The 14,501-nt window shown below is 33.7% G+C and overlaps 3 protein-coding genes across 4 annotated transcripts; 2 read left to right on the top strand and 1 right to left on the bottom strand.

The window, feature by feature from the left end:
* Positions 1 to 2,213: 2,213 nt before the first annotated feature.
* Positions 2,214 to 4,958, top strand: LOC130806385 (G2/mitotic-specific cyclin S13-7-like). Of its 2 annotated transcripts, none has more exons than XM_057671434.1 (6): positions 2,214 to 2,420; positions 2,628 to 2,824; positions 3,430 to 4,020; positions 4,100 to 4,261; positions 4,343 to 4,524; positions 4,608 to 4,958. In XM_057671434.1, the coding sequence occupies exons 1-6, from the start codon at positions 2,384 to 2,386 to the stop codon at positions 4,750 to 4,752; spliced, it is 1,314 nt and encodes a 437-aa protein (XP_057527417.1). In that variant the 5' UTR covers positions 2,214 to 2,383; the 3' UTR covers positions 4,753 to 4,958. The 2 variants fall into 2 exon arrangements, with proteins under 2 accessions (XP_057527417.1, XP_057527418.1); XM_057671435.1 differs by having other exon boundaries at positions 2,271 to 2,420; positions 2,634 to 2,824.
* A 779-nt stretch (positions 4,959 to 5,737) lies between these two features.
* LOC130806381 (photosynthetic NDH subunit of subcomplex B 1, chloroplastic) lies at positions 5,738 to 10,293 on the top strand. Its single transcript, XM_057671428.1, has 6 exons — positions 5,738 to 6,525; positions 7,661 to 7,851; positions 8,418 to 8,675; positions 9,052 to 9,157; positions 9,291 to 9,376; positions 9,988 to 10,293. Exons 1-6 carry the CDS (start codon positions 5,947 to 5,949, stop codon positions 10,160 to 10,162), a joined length of 1,395 nt encoding a protein of 464 aa, XP_057527411.1. The 5' UTR covers positions 5,738 to 5,946; the 3' UTR covers positions 10,163 to 10,293.
* Positions 10,294 to 11,100: 807 nt separating this feature from the next.
* LOC130806419 (phosphatidyl-N-methylethanolamine N-methyltransferase) lies at positions 11,101 to 14,021 on the bottom strand. Its single transcript, XM_057671491.1, has 2 exons — positions 13,431 to 14,021; positions 11,101 to 11,586 (listed from the first exon to the last, which is right to left on the bottom strand). The coding sequence occupies exons 1-2, from the start codon at positions 13,673 to 13,675 to the stop codon at positions 11,340 to 11,342; spliced, it is 492 nt and encodes a 163-aa protein (XP_057527474.1). The 5' UTR covers positions 13,676 to 14,021; the 3' UTR covers positions 11,101 to 11,339.
* Positions 14,022 to 14,501: the final 480 nt, after the last annotated feature.

Here is a 14,501-nt window from a genome sequence, read left to right as displayed (position 1 = left end):
AATGAAGGATGTGTTTTCTTTGACGAATGAAAATCCCCCATTTAGATCTCAAAATTTCTATGCGAAGGTTACAAGGGTTGAAGATGTATAATTGTTTATGTAGTAGTAGAATACATTATCAAAGTAAGACATAGAAACATATTAAAGGTTTTTTAAGTTTAGTCATAAATCGTAGCTAGGTTCAAGAAACCAACCAATTAAATGTAAATATAAATTCAATAATGATATAGTAAATCAGTTCCTTTCTCAATGAAAAAGTATAGAAATATACCTCTAAACAACAAACGTGGTCATCTTTTGTAGGGGCAGAACAAAGTATTTCGATGCCCAATTTATTTTTCATAAATTTCTAAATTTGGGGACCTGCATAATGAAGAGAGATGTTTTTTAACTTAAATAAAAGCTTAAACAATTATATTTCTAAGTATTATAATTAAATAAAAACTCAACACAATTTCTAATTAATACTAATTTTATAAAAATAACTTGAATTAATTTGTTAAAAATTTAAAAATATTCATCTCTAATTTACAGGGTCAACCCTGACATTTAAAGGGCCCGGGGCGAAACATATATAATAGGGCCCCTAATATTTTTTTGCAACATAAATAAGAAATTCAATATTTATATATATCAATTTATTAAGAGTAATATAGACTTCTCCAAAAACTATAATTTATGGTAAAATTCAATACTTATATAAAAGTTTATTAATATAGAATATATTTTCTCTTTAAAATTCTAAAATAATGGTAATTAATATCAAAAAATTAATTTTGTCTTTTAAAAGATTAAGTTTAGTTTAGTAAAAACTAATAGTTAAAAATTGGTAATCCCAAATAAGAAAGTTAAAAATCTAAGTCTCTATTCATTGTACCAAGTATCATAGAGTTGTTCATGTACGGGCTTGAGCGGATAGCGAATCAGATAATCACTTAAAATCTACCCGTGGGCTCAAATATTCAAAAGTCCGTCCGCCTTTATGGACCTATATTTTGTTGTTACTTGCCCAATTTTTTAGCAGGCGGGACCCGCGGGTAAGTGTTATATAATGATTAAAAATATAATACAAATTAAAAAGTTAAATCTTAATAACAATTAAAAGATAAATTATTGTATGAGACGATCTCATCGTGAGGCGTGCCCATGGGTTAAATAGCTCAATAATATAATCGTTTAGCATAATGAACCTTTTGTATAGACTCGTCTTATGGTGAGTCGGTCTCAAACAAGAGGGGCTACAAAAATACTCCAAATACATAAAAGTCTCAAAATACTCAAATTAAATAAATATAAACATTATGTTGGATGTTCCAAGCAAAGCAACGCCATCATCAATTATCATCATCTTACTACAGAGAAATTTAGACAGTAGATGAATAGATTAGACTTTAGAGTACTAATAAGAGTATAAAACTAAGTTGGGTGATCATTATTTAATTGATAATATGAATATAGACGAGTAGATCAGAGCAACTTTAAAAAAATAATAGAATTATTATTTAATAATTAATATATTAAACTAAACGGACGGACGTGTATACCTGCAGATATTTTTTTGATGTCGCTACCCGTTCGTTTATCTTGGTGGACGGGTATTATCCGTTCAAATTTTAATTGTTTTGAAATGCGTTGTCTAAACCCGCCCTTTTTCAAGCCGGAAAGATTGAGTCTAAAGGGTAACCCGCCCATAAATAACTCTATTGAATACAACCTAAAATACCAAATAATACCATAATGACCTCAATCAAACCTTTGGCTCCCGAGCAATTGTTATGATGCCAAATAACACCATAATAACATATTTTTTATATTCGATAACATGAAAAAAAAAGGAAGCAAATGTCATTTTTTTTATGGATTAATTTTTCAATAAGATTTTTAGCAATAAATTTTCCATAATACAAAATTTCGAATGAGATAATCTTATAGTAAGACTATCCTTATTGAATTGGTTTCATATACATTTACGATCTTAAAATGATCATTCATAATCATAAAATAATTAATTATAAAAATAGATTAATTATATAAACTCGTCTCATGACGAGACAATTAAGTTGTATCCATTTTTATTTAGATTGCAAGTCACCTCCCAAAAAAAAAGAAAATAGATAGTTAATTTCCCAGTGCATTTACAACGGTTGGCCCACTTAGGCCCGAATCAAAATAAGGCTAAAAAAAATAAAGTACGATAAAGCAACGTGGAGTTTACCGTTAGATTGGAGCGCATCAACGATCGTCAACTTTACACAAAATCGACCGTTGTATTTCCTTACCTCCATTTATATACCGCCATTTCTACTTTCTTCATTACATCCTTTCATCATAGCAGGCAAACTCACTTTCAGAGAAAGCGGTGGGATCAAGATCTACAACAAAAATGGCTACAAGACCTCTTCATCAGAATCAAGTTAGAGGTATTTCATTCTCTCATTTCTTTATCAAAGAATTTTTTCTTTTGATAAATCTGCAAAAAAGATGAATTGTTCTGAACAAAAACTAGATTTTAAGATTTACCCATTTCATGGATGTTAATCATCTTCCCGAAAATGGATCTTGGTAGTTTGATTTTTGTATTTTGAGAAAGAATTGAAATCCCAAACTTAAGAATCTTGAAAATGTAGGTGCAGTTCAGCAGAAGAATGGTGAAGGAGAAAGAAAAAATAGGACAGCTTTAGGAGACATCGGAAATGTAGTCACTACTAGAGGAGTTCCTGCCATTAATGGAGTCATCAAACCTTCGGCGATTAATCGTCCTCTCACAAGGAGTTTCCGTGCTCAACTTGTTGCTAATGCTCAAATTGCTGTTGACAAAAAGAAGGTATTACAATCAATTTTTTGTTTTTAAATTAATTGACCTAAAATTTAGTAAAATTGGTGGATTTTTTTGAAAATGATTTGACCTAAAAAATTGAAAAAGTTAGAGTCAAATCCGATTTTGATTTGAACATGATCGTTTAATTTCACTTTACTAATTTTGTCGAATTTTGAGTAATTCGATCTTGACTTGAACCCGATCGTTTAATTTCACTTTACTAATTTTGTCAAATTTTGAGTTTCACATTTTCATTTTTTGATGGTTTTATTACATTTCTAGTTATTTTATGTATTGTGAGTTTAAATTTCTTTGTTGAAGCTTAAAAGTTGTATCTTTGTCTTTCTTTTTTTTTTATTTATTTTTTTAAAATTTTTTTTATAATGCAAATTACTTTTAAAGGTTTATATTGGATTGACCCAAAATGAAAATAACTCATTGGGCTGATCTAAATCGACGGAAAATAAAAACGACCCGAAAAGAAAATATGATGGGATCTAAAGTTGACCAGGCTTGAAACACGATGTTTTGACAAATCTAATTGAAAGTGAGTAGTTTATGAAATCGACCTCAATCTTTATCTGATGTTCGTCGTTTTGAATAACTTACAGAAACAAGGAGAACAAGCAGTGGATCTTAATATTGGTGGGGTAAGAAAACCAGGAGGAGTAGGAGCATTAGCACAAAAAAAGCAAGAAAAGAAGAAAACTGAAGAAGAAATGGTGGTAACAAAAACCCCATCTTATGAACATAGGAAACAAAAGCAAAAACATGTTTCTCACAAGAAATCAGCAAGTCTTACTTCTTTTATGACTGCTAGAAGTAAAGAAGCTTGTGGGCTAACTAAAAAACCTCAAGAATTGATTGTAAATATTGATGAAGGAAGTTTAGAAGATGAATTAGCAGTTGTTGAGTATGTTGAAGTCATTTATAAGTTCTACAAAATGGCCGAAGATGAAAACCGATTGATCGATTACATGGGTTCGCAGCCTGATATCAACGATAAAATGAGATCAATTTTGGTCGATTGGTTGATCGAAGTACATTACAAGTTTGAGTTAAGGAAAGAAACACTTTACCTTACTATAAACATCATTGATAGGTTTCTTTCAATGATGGTTGTTCCAAGGAAAGAGCTTCAATTAGTGGGTATTGCTTCTATGCTTTTAGCTTGCAAGTATGAAGAAATTTGGGCTCCTGAGGTACTAAATTTAGCACATTCTATAAATAGAAAGTGTATATTTTCATGGGTATGTGTTAATTTTGATGGGTTTTCTGTAGGTAAATGATTTTGTTCATATAGCAGATAAGGCATATGTTAGAGAACAGGTTTTAGCTATGGAGAAAGTAATATTAGAGAAGTTGGAATGGTATTTGACAGTCCCTACTCCATACATGTTTCTCACAAGATATATTAAGGCTTCTATTCCTGCTGATTCTGAGGTATTTCGATAGTCCATACGACACCTTGCACTGTTCAGAACCACCTCTCGGTTTTTTACTAAATGGATTTTTGTTTGTTAGATGGAGAGCATGGTGTATTTCTATGCTGAGCTTGGGATCATGAATTACTCGACGACAATCAAGTACCCTCCGTCAATTCTGGCTGCATCGAGCGTGTACGCTGCACGCTGCACGCTGAATAGCAGTCCTTCTTGGACCGAAACACTCAAGCATTACACAGGCCATTCAGCAAGCCAGCTTATGTAAGAACTTGTCCTTGACCCAGCTAGCATATGTGCTGCATAAACCATATAAGTAATGTGAAACTGATGGATTTGATATGCAGGGAATGTGCTAGGCTGTTAGTGAGCTTTCATGTGGCGGCACCGGAAAGCAAACTCAGAGCAGTTTACAAGAAGTTCTCAAAACCCGAAAATGGCACTGTCGCCCTCCGGTCTCCTGCCAAAGCCCTTTTGGCATCTACTTCATGAATTTTACTGTCAAAGTTGTTATTTTAGTGATGAAATCTCTAGGTTTAATCATTAAATTTGTAATGGTCTGGTTATTATTAATTGAAGTTGATATGTAATGTAACCACATTTTGAAGAAGTCACATTGTATGCAAGTTAAGGAGTCAGAAAATTGTACGGAATTTGTTTTAAGTTGGAATCGAAAATTATCGGAAATTTTCAAGTAAGAGTCAATTTGGTCGGAATTTTGCTACACTAGAGTAGTTTTGCTATGCTGATCGACAAGACCGACAAAAATACAAAATTTCTGATTTGACTGTTTGAGGGTAGGTCGTGACCAAACTTTGCCAACATTGCTCTGCACATGGAACGACTCTTTGCATAAGCATAGGTCAACAAGACCGACAAAAATACAAAAATTTCTTATGGGTCAAATTTCACCGATTTGACCATTTGAGGTTAGGTCGTGACCAAACGTTTCCAACACAGGCCCATGAATGAACACTCTTTGCATAAGGATAGGTCAACAAGACTGACAAAATTACAAAAATTTCTTATAAGTCAAATTTCACCGATTTGACCATTTGAGGGTAGGTCGTGACCAAACGTTGCCAACATAGCTCTGCCCTTGAATGACCACTCTTTGCATAAGGATAGGTCGACAAGACCGACAAAATTATAAAAATTTCTTATAGGTCAAATTTCACTGATTTAACCATTTGAGGGTAGTTCGTGACCAAACGTTGCCAACATAGCTCTGCCCTTGAATGAACCACTCTTTGCATAAGGATAGGTCGACAAGACCGACAAAAATACAAAAATTTCTTACGGGTCAAACTTCACCGATTTGACCATTTCAGGGTAGCTCGTGAACAAACTTTGCCGACATTGCTCCGCCACTGAAAGAACGACTCTTTGCATAAGGATAGGTTGACAAGACCGACAAAACACAAAAATTTCTTATGGGTCAACTTTCACCAAATTGACCATTTGAGGGTAGGTGGTGTTTGGTGACCAAACTTTACCAACATAGCTCTGGCCCTGAATGAACGACTCTTAGCATAAGGATAAGAGTCACTAGAAGTACAAATAAACCAAAGCCAATGTGAGGCAGAAAATGTAACATGAGTTAAGCCCACTTATCCACTTATCTCACACAAACTAACAGCCAAAACCAAAACTATTCAAACCACTTTTCTGACTAACAAGCTAGCAATGGCTACTTCTCTACTACCCAACTATCTAACTCCATGTTTCTCCTTTCCTCCTTCCTTGTTTAATCCCAATACCACCAAATTTTCATTCCCGAACACATCTGAATACTCGAATGCTGCAAAAAGATCAATTCTTTTACCACAAGCAAAGAACAAAAACCAATGGTTAGACCCATTTGATGATGGGGAGGACCCAGATATGGAATATGGGTCATTGTTTACTGATGGGAAACAAGATGAAGATCCAAGGCCACCGGATAACCCGACAAACCCATATGGGTTCCTTAAGTTCCCAACGGGATATGCAGTGGAGATTGCATCATTGGCATCCAAAGTTAGGGGAGATGTAAGGAGATGTTGCTGTGTAGTTTCTGGTGGTGTTTATGAGAATTTACTTTTCTTCCCAGTGATTCAGTTGATCAAAGATAGGTATCCTGGTGTTCAAATTGATGTGATTGCCGCAGGAAGGGGAAAACAAACTTATGAAATGAATAAAAATGTGAGGTGGGCTACTGTTTATGATCCTGATGATCACTTTCCTGATCCAGCCGAATATACTGACATGATTGGAGTTCTTAAGGTTGGTTAGTTAGTCAAGTCATATACTTGTAATCTCCAGAATAGAGGTGTTCATTTAGGTCATCGAGTCGATTTTGGATCATGTGTTTCTGGTGGGTTTAAAATTGGGTCTTGTGTCCACATTAGTTTTTACATAATTGTAAATCCACTTTAATGTTGGGTTTAGTCAGGTTCGGTTGATTGTCGGGTCATTGGATCTATTTTGAACACCTCTACTCCTGAGTTTGCCACAATTTCAGTTTAGTTTTTATTCGTCCAAACTTAATTTGCTACATTTTTTTTTATTTTCATCAACACATTTTGTGTTTCATTTGATACCATCCACTCAATTTTAATTTTGGTCTTATCTTTCAAACAATTAAACTACTCGTAAACATTTATGACAATGAATGTTACATGAAGTAAAATTCAATTTAAACAAGAAATCTAAACATCAATTTTAATGTGATTTCAGAAACCTTAAGAAATGAAATTTGATCAATAAAAGCTAAGATAAAGCCATGATGTAGTCCAAATCTGTTGATCATAAGTAGGAAATATAATTATACCACTAATTATATAACAAACGTCTTGTATCACGAAAATAGAGCATAATATAACCAAATCAGTAAAAGAAAAAAGCTAGTCTTTCCATCTTGATGCAAATAAGAAACAAAAAACATTAATTTAATGTTTTGAATCATGTTCCCGTATAGTTTTGATATTAAAGATTTGAGACGCAATACTGGCATAGTTTCGCATTTCACACTACAATGGTGTGATGGTGTCAGAGGTGTTTATTCGGATTATTGGGTTTATTTTGAGTCAGGTATTTCGGATCGGTTCAAATTTGAATTTGTGTTCATATTGGTTTTTACAGAATTTGAAATCCATTTTTGAGTCGGTTCAATTTGAGTTCGGTTATAAAGTCGGGTGAATATCGAGTTTGTTTTGAATAACTCTACCCTTAACTAGTAGACTCAACCGACAAAAAAGTATCTACATTTATTTATTTTTGTGGTAATGTTAGAGCTAAATTAACTGAAATCTTAAAAGGAACAATGAAGAGAATGTAAATTGGAGTAAACAACTTAATATACATTTTATCTTATCATAGCAAAACGAAGAGACATGTTATGTGTTATTTTGCCTTGCAGAATAGATACTATGACATGATACTGTCCACAAAACTAGCAGGAATAGGGCATGCAGCATTTTTATTTATGGCCACAGCTAGAGACAGAGTTAGCTACATTTATCCCGATGTAAATGCAGCAGGAGCTGGACTTTTTCTATCTCAAACATTTACACCAGACAGTATGAATCTTTCAGAAGGAGGATATCACATGTAAGAATTGTTTTTAATAGTTTATCGGAAAATTTCACGTGATACTCTTAGTTTTTCGCATTTTTATAAATGTTTTTTTAAATTCGCATAGTGATCTTGGATTTTCAACTTTTCCATGTGAGATTAAGTACTTATTTAGACTGGATTTCGAAATATATGGTCAATTAGGGTGATCATGACGTTTGTTTTTTGAAAAAAAGTCACAACGTTAGGTAAAAATAGCGTAAAGTTAACAAAAAAAACTTACTTTTGTTTGACACGCGGAAGAGTTAGAAGGTCAAGGTCACCACTCACCAGGTTGATTAAAAAAATGTTTGTCTACATATAGAAAAACCGAAAATTCAAGATTACCACATGGAAAAGCTGAAAATTCAAGATTACCACATGGAATTTCCATAGTTTATACCTCTGCTCCTTTCAATTGGTTGCATTATGGTTCAAATGTTCACATGCATAGAAATTCACAATGTAGCAAATTCAAAGGTATAGAACATTATGTGAAAACTGAAAAACAATAGTAACATTTTTTCACCCTATTTTTACCTTGTTGGAGTCTTGATGTGCAGGTACCATCAGATGATCGAATGGCTAGGCCGACCAGCCAAGAACGTACCACCACAACCCATTCCCCCCTTGAAGGTGTCGATTTCAAGAAGGCTAAAGGAGGTTGTCGAGGCTAAATATAAAGCTGCGGGAGCAGAAAAAGGAAAATATGTAGTGATTCATGGCATAAAATGTGACTCAAAGGCTTCAATGCAGTCCAAAGGAGATACTGATAGCTTGCTCCCTATTGAGATTTGGGCAGATATCTCCGAGGCAATCAGGTAAAATAAATTGATTACAGTATAAACAACGAAGAATATTTTCTGTTAGAGTATATAACATATCCTAGGAGCTCAACCATCCGCTTAACTGCTTAAGCTTTTGGTTAAGTCGGTTCTTTGACATATTATCATAAGCCAGCGTGACAAGAGGTCATAAGTTCCAATCTCAACCATCCCTAACCTCAGATATGAGGAGGTTTGTGCTGCATCCACACTTCTAGTCTAAAGGCTCTCATATAAGGGGGCGTGTTAGAATATATAACATATTCTGAAGCTTCAACCATCAGTTTTAAACTTTTGGTTGAGTTGGTTCCTTGACACTTTCTGTATTATATATCAGACGAAGTCAGTTTGATCAAATCGACATGTAAAACAGGGGAGTAACACCGGTCTTTGTGATTCCACACGAGAAAGTACGAGAAGACGTAGAGGAAATTGTCGGGGATGAAACCAGCATTGTGTTCATAACAACACCGGGTCAAGTAAGTTTTTTTTTTTTTTTTTTTTTTTTTTTTTTTTTTTTTTTAACTTGTTGATTTTCAAGGCATGAACAATTTCAAGAATCGCAATTCGAGGTTTTAGTACTAGTACCTAAATTTATTGTATATGCATCAGTTAGCAGCATTGATCAACGATTCGGTTGGTGTTATAGCCACCAACACAGCAGCAATTCAGCTCGCACATGCACGCGAAAAGCCCAGGTTAGAATTAGACCAAAATACATTCTTTACTAATATTTCGCATATGGGTGTTTAGCAATTGATTGTTAGCTTTTTAATTGGCTTGTTTGACTAGCTAAAAATGTTAGATTGTTAGCAGTTTTTGTTGGCTTTTAAGCTAGCTGAAAAAGAAAAAATCAGCTATTTATGGAGATATTTGGTAAATTTAAATACACAAATTGTTGTGAGAGACAGTATTTCCGAGAGACACATTTGATATATAGGCTAAATAACCCAATTAATATAAATTAAAGAGAAAAAAAGAATGTGAGTTTATAATTTTGAGGTCGTCTCTTTGAGAGACAGTCTCTCACAAGAGTAATCGATTTAAATATTAACCATTGGCTGTTTATTAGATAAAAAGTGGGCTAACAAGCCAAAAACCAACAAAAAATGCTAACAGGAATAGTTTTTTTTATTTTGGCTTAAAAGCCAGCTTTTCAGCTAGCTTAAAAAATCATTTACCAAACACGTTTTTTGATTGTTGGACCAACCAATAAGCCAAAAGCCATGAACCAAACACCTCTTAACATTTTGTAGCTAGTCTGCATGTACCCTTACGAACAAAAATTGAGACTTTGCGTTTTCTGCAGTATCGCCTTGTTTTGTTCGGAAGCGAAAGGAAAACATTTCATTCCAAATGCTGAAGAAAAGAAGTGCAAAATCATAGCATCTAAAACAGGAAATTTGGCAGATATTGATGTTGAGCTTGTAAAAGATGCACTTAAAGTGTTTGAGAATACAGCTCCAGCTCCACTTTTGGTGTAAATTCTTTCCCTTTGAACTTATGCTATCTAGCTCCTTGTCGGATCAAGGACGAAATTAAAGATGAGGAAGATAGCACAAAGAGCATGTAATCCTTGTAAGCTTTTTCAATTGTAAATCTAAAGTTCAAATCATCATCATCGTACTCGGTATATACAACTCAGGGTTAATTGACGACAAATGAATGAATAAGGAATAGCAAAACATAAAAAATCACACACAAATTTGAAGGGCGGAAAAATTGTAATACCGATTTGGTATTAGACTATAAAACCCACCTTAAAACAATTAATGTTAATATTATTGATTAAGAGTTTTTGGATTACAATTGTATAATCCAAACGAACAAATGGAGAACCCTCTTAAAAAGAATCTATGAAGGAATATAGAAAACACAAAAATCCTCTCATTAGAAACTCTAAGTTTGGTTGTGGAACTCTGTCTTAGTTTCCCAATTGGTTAGATCAAAAGATCTTCCTTCTTGTTACAAATGTACATAAGCCTTTTATAGGTTTAGGAAACAAGGGATAACATATTATATCAATATTTGTGCGAACAGAGATCAGTAGCCTCGACTAATTCGCTCGACCCGATCGAGCAACTTAATGGGGTTGAGCAGTCAGTTGACCGGAAGAACAGTAGTCTTGACTAATTCATTAGACTAGATCGAGCTATTTAATAGGGCTGAGTAGCTAGTCGAGCGAGCATCAGGTTGATAGACAGAATGTTGCACAACTACTTCAGAATTTCAAATACACTCTTTTCAACATATAACTCCAAAGATACACATTATTAGGAGACACAAGATTGGATTACGAGTCACCACATCCAACATGACGGCAAATCATATCTTTCTCAAAAGAGATAAAGAGGTTCAACGAGACCCTCTGCTCAAAAAATGAGCTGCAAATGAAAACACATGACTCGGTACACACCACAAGGCAAAACAAAATTTCAAAACTTTCAAATGAAAATAGGCAATTATTCAGTTTCCATATTCTTTTAGCCGAGGACTCACAAATCAAGTTTCAGATTATGAATGTGACAAGTAACTCACCACTGGTTAATTTAGAGCTAACCAGAGTATTACAAGAGATATTAAATGGATAGGAAATACTCCGTAGCTTTTTCCGTACAAAGTGTTCACTCGGTATTTTTGACGATATTTCTCAGCGTGTGCCTAGTGCGGTTTGGCACGAGTAGTAGGATCTTCCTTTGATTCTACGAGGATCATGAAAACATAGCCGAAGCACCACAAGAAAATGTATTGGAATGGAACCCACGAAAGGCAGGCCAAGAGACTGAAAATGCTTCCAACGTATTGAGGATCTTTGATGTACCCGAATGGAAATTCTGTAACCCAAGGAATGTTCTTTCCGAATCGAACACCATAATAAGTGCCAGCTTCACCCAACAACTGATATACCCTATAATCGAATTCCCGTTAGGAAAGAGTATAACAAAAAGAACCAGAAAAAGGTGTATTCAAAATGACAGATAAACAACAGAAAGAGGAGTGATCAGAAGAAAGAAAGATAAGACTCCAACAATGACCGACTTTCATGAAGGTCGTTAATCACTTTGCAAAGTGCAACTCCAACTTCTATGCTTCCTCAAAACTCATTTAATTTCCGTAATCTTATCACTTATAATGGACCCCGGTAATTGCAAACCATGTCTTTGATTTTACCCGGCGATGGTCTAGGTAAGAGTCACTTAATAATAGCATTCGGGTAATGGAATATTGTATCAAAAGAAAAATATTTAAATATCCCCCATAAAAACTTCAGAAACATTCATCTTCCTAAATAACTTCAAAGCAATGTAATATTTCCCTACATCCCTTATTTCAATAAGGTCAAAAATTTATAGTTTTTTGGTTTTGAAGTTAATTTAGGAAGGGCTCAAAATTCATTGGCCTAGGCCAAAAAATTAATGGGAACAACACTGCTCTTCTTCTTATCATAAAAAGGACTCTAACTAATTGTCATATTCACATCATATGCTTAACCTCTGAGATAATTGCTGCAAAGATTAGTTTAGTCCCTCGAGGTTTCCATTACATTGCAGACAAACTAGGGGAGACGGATTCAACGTTGTATAGGTCAAGGGTAGAGAAGTTACATCAAGAGATGATGCATCATTTCTAATAAGGATCAGCCATCCAAATACAAGAGAAAATCCTTTCAATACTAGAACCGCTATAGTTCTTATGAGTCTCTCAATGACACAACTTTTTTAAATTCTCCATTTCACCCATGCATTTTCTTTATATAATTCTGTGTAGTAGTCTTGTTTTGTGCCTTTCAAAAAGAGGGTATCTTAATCACTATGCCTTAACATTAAATCAAAAGAACCCAAAAGGCAAGGACTAGACACTCGAACTGAGGCAAGCAAATGAACCAAATACCAGCTAAAGCCTTTTTACAAAAGGGGAAAAGGGAAGGAAACAAAGCGGATAGAATACTAAGGGAAGTATCTCTTGATTGTTTGGGTCGAAAGGAAAGGATAGCAAAAGAATATCATTTTCCTCCCAAATCTTTCCACCTACAAAGAGATTTGATTATTACCAAAGTAGGGCACTTAATCCCTTCAAATCTATGCTTTCATTGCTTCCAAATCCCTCCCCCCTCTCATTCGGTTCACTGGGTTGTTTTCGGGTTCGGGTCGGTTGAAATCGGGTTTTAAATCATTTTTGAAATCAGGTCAAATCTTATTCGATTTCGATTACAAAGTCAGGTAAATTTTGGGTAATCGGGTCTATTTTGAATACCTCTTCTCCCCTCCAAAATTGATAATTAAACAAAGGAAATTAAACCCCTCACCTTCCTTACCTTCCTTTCTCACCAATTCCTTGGATACATACAAACTACAAAGTGTAGACCTTTCTTTATGATAACCATGAAAATTAGCCAACCCAACAATAAAGCAACACAAATTCTATACTTATATTCATTTCTCATGATCACACATCAAAACCTCCAACAACACAAAAGAGAGGTATAAGAATCCACATTACCTTCTTAGAAATAAAACCAATACCCCTCTCAAAATTTCAAGCAAATTCAAAAACCCATCATGATTCAACCTAGAAATTGCGTTCCCCCATGAATCAAAAAAAATCAGCAATTCATAGTTTCATGACAATTACATACACATGCAAAACAATCCATAAATTACATATTTCAACATGACCCATCAAAAGATTAAAGCTTAAAATCAATAAAAGTAATATTCAAAATCTAAGAAAAGGAGTGAAAGAACAACTAACCTGAAATTGAGAAACTGACCAGCAAGGAAAAGAGGCCAAAAGTAGAAAGGAGGAGGCCAAGAAAGAGAAGAAACAGAGAAAAGAGAAATGAATTGAATGAGTTTGAGAAAATGAGAAACATAAGCCATTATCTTTGATGGGTCATTGTCTTTGCCACAGAGATTCACCCATGACTGTGGATGATTCCATAACCAATAGTAAAATGGAAATGGCACAATCACTCCGATTCCTGCCCATATTCCCATCTCTTGAATTTGATTCTATCAGATTTTTGTTTCCTGAATGAATGATATTCTAATTTTGGGATCTAGTTAGGGTTTTGAGATATGGATATCAATCTATCCAAATATCAAGAAAAAGTAATACTATGATCTGGAGGTTTTGCTTTGATTTATACATTCCCTATAATCTATGGAGTACCTGTAGTCCTATAGTCCTATATCAGAGGAAACAAAATTATAAATTGTGGATGTGAGCATGGTTTAGGATCTCAGATTAAAACCTTACCCTAGTAATTTATCTAATTCTCAAATGTCCTTGTTAAAAATTGGTATTTTTTTTAAGGACGTATGACAAATGTAATTATTTCAGTGAACAATAGTTAGATATATGATAGTATTTACCTAATTTAAAATTTGATTATTTTTAAAATTATAAAAATTCTATATAACTAACCAAAAATTCTATATATCTAATTGAATTGATGTATTTAATAAATAATTTAAAAAAATCAGTATATAATTTTACGTTAAAAAAGTTATGTATTCGATAAATTTAATCACGATAGTATATACTTGCATTATTCTTTGAAGTTATATTTTTATATATTTCATACTTATATATTCGTGCATTGCAAGAGTTTCTATACTAGTTTACCATAATTCTCAAATGTCGTTATATGATTTGTTGAAAATAAACTACTCATTATATAGTTTTAAATAAACTTATCTAATAGGTATTTTTACTAAAAACAAACTCATTTATTATTTATATACATTTTCAAAGCTTCTTTGTAAGTCAATAACGAATAAACATTAACTGAGTTTATTTTCAACAATTATACAAAATAAA

This window comes from Amaranthus tricolor, chromosome 2, assembly GCF_026212465.1.
Source record: "Amaranthus tricolor cultivar Red isolate AtriRed21 chromosome 2, ASM2621246v1, whole genome shotgun sequence".
NCBI classification, from domain to species: Eukaryota; Viridiplantae; Streptophyta; class Magnoliopsida; order Caryophyllales; family Amaranthaceae; genus Amaranthus; species Amaranthus tricolor.
This window is presented reverse-complemented; position numbering and strand designations above follow the sequence as displayed.